The sequence below is a fragment of the Archocentrus centrarchus genome, chromosome 3, assembly GCF_007364275.1.
Source record: "Archocentrus centrarchus isolate MPI-CPG fArcCen1 chromosome 3, fArcCen1, whole genome shotgun sequence".
Classification (NCBI taxonomy): Eukaryota; Metazoa; Chordata; class Actinopteri; order Cichliformes; family Cichlidae; genus Archocentrus; species Archocentrus centrarchus.
In genome coordinates, this window is record NC_044348.1 from 35063175 (window position 1) to 35069254 (window position 6080).

At 47.8% G+C, this 6080-nt stretch overlaps 1 protein-coding gene and 1 long non-coding RNA gene across 2 annotated transcripts; both read right to left on the reverse strand.

The window, feature by feature from the left end:
* Positions 1-528: 528 nt before the first annotated feature.
* LOC115800540 (transient receptor potential cation channel subfamily M member 1-like) lies at positions 529-2583 on the reverse strand. The gene is made up of 5 exons (XM_030757973.1): positions 2449-2583; positions 2150-2363; positions 1913-2037; positions 1585-1767; positions 529-759 (listed from the first exon to the last, which is right to left on the reverse strand). The coding sequence occupies exons 1-5, from the start codon at positions 2449-2451 to the stop codon at positions 529-531; spliced, it is 756 nt and encodes a 251-aa protein (XP_030613833.1). The 5' UTR covers positions 2452-2583.
* On the reverse strand, positions 2580-5639 carry LOC115800547 (uncharacterized). The gene is made up of 3 exons (XR_004021683.1): positions 5441-5639; positions 3489-3565; positions 2580-2641 (listed from the first exon to the last, which is right to left on the reverse strand). It is a non-coding gene; the product is annotated as an uncharacterized LOC115800547 (long non-coding RNA).
* Positions 5640-6080: the final 441 nt, after the last annotated feature.

The following is a 6080-nucleotide window of genomic DNA, read 5'->3' on the forward strand; positions in this document are numbered from 1 at the left end:
CTGGGATGAACTTTTAAATAAGCTGATGCGTTTCAACATGAACTCAAATCACAGCATGACAACAATAATTTCTCCACCTGCAGCAGGTGTGTGCAGCATATACATTCACCCCTGAACTGCTCAGAGGCCGAGATGATGTCTGTCCATGAGCGGCAGGTGTATGAAACTAGTGGGGGTGGTTTGTGATAAATGACAAACACAAGATGAGTTATGGATGAGGAGCATATTTATTATTGAACACAGGACAGGAAACTGCAGTGATGTGAAGCTCTGAATACTTCCTGTTTGTCCCTGACCTACCAGAGCTCGCTTCTTCATGCACTCCATCACCATGAGGAAGATCTGCTGCGCCTGGCTGCGGCTGTAGTTGAAGGTCTTCTGGATGGTGACCAGCAGCTGGTCTCTGACGCTCTCGCTCACCAGCCTGTGCAGGAGAAACATCCAGGAAGCCACATGAGTGCCGAGCAGGATGAATGCAGTGTTCTGAAATCCTGTTCATAAGATAGTAGTTAGAAGCTTCCCTTCAGCTCACCCGTCTTCCTCGCAGTATCTGTGAGCAAAGGAAAGGATGTCTGAGGCGCGACCGCTGCCGTCACAGACCACCACCGGGACAGGAGGCTCCTCCTTCAGACTCTCCAGTACAATGGAGATGACATTTGGACCCCCCTCTAGGATTAAACACACCACTGGGACCCCCTGACCGAGACCTGAAACCACACACAAAAATAAATAAAAAGTTGACCAGGGCAGGTTGGTGCAGTTACCCATCGAACGTTATCACAGTGAGTTTCTTTGAGAGCTTTGGTCACCGTCTGCACTTGAAGCCAGTGACCTTCAGGTTTCTATTATCAGCCTGACTGCAGCACTGCTTTGTGATTTCTTCTTCCAGCTTTTATATTTCACAGCTAAACTGGGTTCATAAATCCATCACCCCCCAAACCACCCACATGAGGTCTAGCATCTTTCACTCAATCCTGCAGAGTCCTCGTGTAGCTTCACTGTGAGAGCCCCGACCCACCCAGATGATCTCTTTACTGCAGAGGGCCGTGCTGCTCGGCCCAACTCTAGAACCACTCTGTCCAGCACTGTGCTTAAATTATTTAAGATAGGATGTTAAGACAGCACATTACCACCATGACAGTAGTTAGTTGTAATTCATGTGTACACAGCAAACTGCTCTGACTCAGTCACACTTAAGCCCATTGAGCCAGGATAGCACTTTGTGCTCAACATGCCCTGAAGAGCGACACATGAGCTCCGGCCAGAACAAAATGTTTCGTTTGTTGTTAAATTTACAGGAGCAAACCGATGCGACCGTGTTGCTGTCTGACGACCATCATCTCGAAGGGCTTCTAGGTGTTTAGCCTTTGGTTCCTGGCATCTCTGATCATTCGTGGTGGTCTGGGTCCTCTGACTTTGAAGTGAGGGGTGACAGCTGAGCTCCCCTTTGCTGTCCCTGCCTTACAGACAGCTCCAGGCATAGGATGACAAAGGGAAACCCACAGGTCACACGAGGGGTCACGTGGCTCTATGAGCCTCCGAGTCTGAACACGAGAAGTGATTGGCTGTTTTGGTAGGTCACATGCTTGACTCACGTGTGTTGATCTTCTGCAGAGAGACGTGCTTCTCCAGCTGCCGGCGGAGGCGGACCTCAGCGCCGTACTTTCCACAGGTCCCGTTATCGGCCAGGATAAAGTGGGAGTGGCTACTGTTCAGGACTGACAGCTTGCTGAGGGGGTTGGACATCGTCTGATACGGCCGGGTCACCTGGAACATAAGAGTCACGGTCTCAAACCAGCCTGCCCCATTTACACTCCACATCAGTATCAGGACATCCCAAGCATGCGTCCACACAGACGCCATCTATTCAGTGGATGTCAGCAACAGTCACGTTCAGCCTGCTTCGTCTTACGTCTCTCCCAATCAGGTCTTCTTTGTTCTCCACAATCCCCCATGGTGCAATCCCAATAGCACAAACTTTCCCTCTGGACTTGGAAGAATGGTCTTTTAGAGCATCTCCAACATGGCGGATCACTCCTGGAAAAAAGGTCACGACAGAAGAGACCTCATCTTTAATGTCAAACAGGACTATCTTAGCATAAAGAATGAAAACAGCTGTCTGAGAGGGCTAGAGGCCCGAGGGCCACACCTGTACTGACTCCTCCAGTGAAGATCCAGGCTCCAGTGGTGACAGCAGCTTTGATCAGGCCTTTACCAAAGACCTGCTTCAGCTTGGGAGGCAAGTCAAAGTTCTGGAGGCCTCCGTGAACAGAGCTTAGTAGCGTGGGGAGCTCTAACTGCCAGTCTTTCACCATCAAGTGGAGCAGGGAATCTGGTTTGGAGTCAAATGAGACCCGGATGTACTGGGAGGGGGGAAAGGAGGGACAGAGGGTTGTTAGAAATCTACATGAACCTCCCAGTAAACCTAACATCTCACTTTTCAGGTACCATGGCCTTGTTGACATGTCCTCCTCCCTGAAACTCCAGGACTCCGTAGGCATCAGTGGGGGAGGCCTGGGTGTGTCTGAGGGCACTCCATCTCTCTGTAGGTTGGACCTCCAGCTGGATCAGCGGGGCCCCCTCCTCTTTGGCTCCTAGAGGGATGGCAGTGTGCTGCGCCACCAGCTGACCACAGCTGCACCTGAATGAAGACAGGTTAGAGGTGCTGATCATTATACATGTCTCTGCACTGACTGCAGCTGCGCCTGTCAGAGACCAGAAACTCAGGTTTTCATTTAGTGCTGATCATTTTCACCTCTGTAGGAGGCAGACCAGCAGTACAATTACTGAAGCTGAGGTTAGACACCTTCAGGGTGCGGAGTCTGAGAGCAGGCTTCACAACACGCCTACTGACAGCTGCAAGGTCACATGACCAAAGCACCTAATCAATGGCATTACATTATGTCACAGTCCCAAACTATAAAGCCAAGAAGGCACAGACACTAAGGGGAAGGGCCGGGCTATTTATGCAGATGAGCGGGGGGGGGGGGGGGGCACAGGTGAAGAAAATAATGACAATCATGAAGTCAAACTCAGAGACACAAAGTAAAACAGGAAACTAAACACAGAGGCAAGAGAACAATAAAGCAAAACACAAGGAACTAACTCAGTAACACTAAACTACACACAGGAAACACTGAGGAGACCCTGAAGACAAAGTCTGATCTCAGAACTGAAAAACAGACCAGAATAATAAAACCAAGGCAGAGGTTCAACCTAAAACCCTCAAAGCACAAGAGAACAGAAAAGCTAAGCTGAAAATATAAAACGAGGAACAACACAACAAAACCTGAGAGCCCAACAACCTTTAGCTCCATGAGGAGGAGGAGGAGCTGATAAAGGTTACGTGAACACACCTGAAGACAGAACAACGTGTTGATAATCGTTTTAATGTGTGTGTGAAGGCTGTGAATAAAAAGTGTCACTGCTGCTGTATTTTAACAGCTCCGTGCTGGGATACAAGCGGAGAGGCAGAGGAGCGTCGTTACCTGCTGGGGTCTTTGCTGGGAATAATCTGGATGCATTCCCTCTTCTGGAAGGTTCTCTCGATCCAAGCTCTCTGGATCTGAAAAACAGGCGATGAAGAAGAAACATCAGGATGCTGCAGCTTCACGTCTTCACACTGATCAGTGAACAGAAAACACGCGCACCCTGAGACCCGTGTTCTTCCTCCCAGTTTAACGGGAACTTTAATTATTAATTCAGCACAATAAACTTCACTCACAGCCCACAGTGATCTTTATATTTGAGGTCTTTAAAGGTTGCTGAAGAGCTGATGTCTGTTTTCAGACTTGAGGTGAACATGTTCATTCTCTCGGTTTGATCGCAGAAAATTATTTATTCAGCGTTTCCTGCTGGATGTTTGTGGATTACATATGTCTCACATGAGTCCGTAAACATGATTACAAAATAAGTTATGGCTCCGAGAAGATGTTTACAATAAAACAAGTTTAGTGAATTGTTACCATCATGTGTCTAATAATGCAAACTATAAAGAGGAAATCAGCTGAGTGTCAGCGCTCTGGTCAGTGGTTCATCTTTGTCCCTGCAGCTGCAGCTCTGCATGAAATAAATGAAACACCAAACTGCTCGTGTCTGAATCTATCTGGCCAATTTCTGGGAGAGTGAAGCTTTCCATTTCTTTATGCACCCAATCCTCTTATCTGCCGTCCTAATCCCGGCGCTGCGCAGAAAAACACACGGAACTCCCCTTTAAAGCTCCGTTTCCTGTGTGTTTAAATCCAAACACCACTAATGACTGTTTGTTATTGTGCGTCTGCACTTTGTCAAATTCCTGCACTCTGGATGATGGAGGATTACCGTTCTAACGGCACATGACCCTCAGTTTTATTGTCTTTTTCACGTGAGCGATGACCCTCCATCATCATCATCATCATCATCATCTTTCCCTGCCCATCCTCCCGGCAGCCGAGGAAGATGAGGAAGAGAATGAGTGAAAACCTGATCAGTGACTCATCAGAGAGCGAGCCTGAAGTCACTGTTTGTGGGTTTAACTTTAAGCAGAGACGTCTGAGCAGCTGTGGGGTCACAAACAGAGGCCACAGTTTTCACCCGTGAACTTCAGTCCTGGTGTTTCGAGACCAAAAACATCAGGATGTGAGAATTCAAATGTAACACAGTGTGATCAGCGCGAGTCCGTCTGATGTCCAGCAGGGTCAGTGTGGGAAATGAGCAGGTAGTTTTCCAGGGGGCCGCCTCCTGTGTGCTCCATCCAGGCAGAGTCCACAGCCAAAGCAGACTGAGTGCGTCCAGGAGGGAGAATCCGCCTCCTGAGAGCTGCATGTGAAAACACACAACTGTGGAAGATGAAGCCGGATTGTCCCGACACTAGTGTGTGAAAGCAGCTGCAGAGGGAGGACACGTCATGGAAATGCTGAAATGATGGAGGGGAGTCGTTACCTGCCGCTATGGTGGATGTTTGAGAGATTTGGGTGCAGAAGTTAAAGTGGCCAAAAAAACAGCACCGTGAGAACGTTTGCCTTCAGCCTGCGAGTCTCAGCTTGGAGAGCTTTGGGCCTGCAAAAGAGTTTTTTTGATGTTGGGTTTGATGTTACTGTTCAGACTGATGGTTTTTGTTTGTTTGTTTGTTTGCTTGTTTGTTTGTTTGTTTACAAACCCAGACAGCAGCTTGAGATCACTCAGTGGGAATAAACATGAATCATCATGAATCATCACGACGACCTAGAAAAAGGAAACTTCTTGGTAGATAAAATCTGGTCTCCTGTTCAGTTTTTGCTCATGTGTCATGAACATCCTGACAGTCTGAACACACCTGATAAAGTTTTTTGTTTTGTTTTTTTAGCATTTTTGAAGCTATTTAAAACTTTTGAACAAATAAAATTGCATTTTTTTTTTCAGATTTTCTCTCCTGATCCGGTTTTCTAAAAACATTCTCACAGAAAATTTCAGACCAACAAACCTCTGAGATGCTTCATCTTCAAATCAGGCGAAGAAGAATCATAAATCTGTGGATGCCCGCAGCAGCGCTCAGTACTGAACCTGAGCTGAAGACCCAGCAGCTCTGTGAGAACCTGCAGCTCTGCGAGGAGGACTCACCGAGGACCGGGCATCTCAGTCTGGAGTCTGGGTGCATTTCAGCAGATAAGAAAGGAGTTGACTTTATGCAGTCGAGCAGGTTCATGTGACAAGCATGTGAGGCAGCAGGGCTCTTTGTTGGAGCCGGTCTCATGACTCCAGTCCGAGGTAATCCTTCTGGGAGTCTCATGACCCGCCGAGCTTCAACACAAGGGCATTTTCATGAGCAGCTGGAACCGGGCTCAATAAATCTGCTTTCAGAAATCCCTAAAAAACAAGCATCCAAACCCCCAAAACCACGACCCCCCCCCGTGTGCCCAGCTTTAAACTGAAGCCTGCCGAACTGTGAGCCCTCCAGAGTTCAGTTTGTCTTCATGGAGACTGAATCTGTCTTCTTTGCTCGTTTTGCTCCTTTAGTCCAGTTTTTCCATTTGGCTGATTTTCTGCCACAAAAATCCAAATTTATTTAAAGAGCACATTTAAAACAGCGAAGCTGACCGAGGCGCTGAAACAGAGGGTTATTC

Excerpts from the sequence above, each read along its gene's own strand:
- LOC115800540 (XM_030757973.1), bottom strand. Across the intron at positions 1,768-1,912 it reads AAGACCTGATTGGGAGAGAC|GTGACCCGGCCGTATCAGAC; the intron begins GTAAGACGAAGC and ends CTTATGTTCCAG. Across the intron at positions 760-1,584 it reads TCAACACACGTGAGTCAAGC|TGCACCAACCTGCCCTGGTC; the intron begins ATGTGACCTACC and ends TCGATGGGTAAC.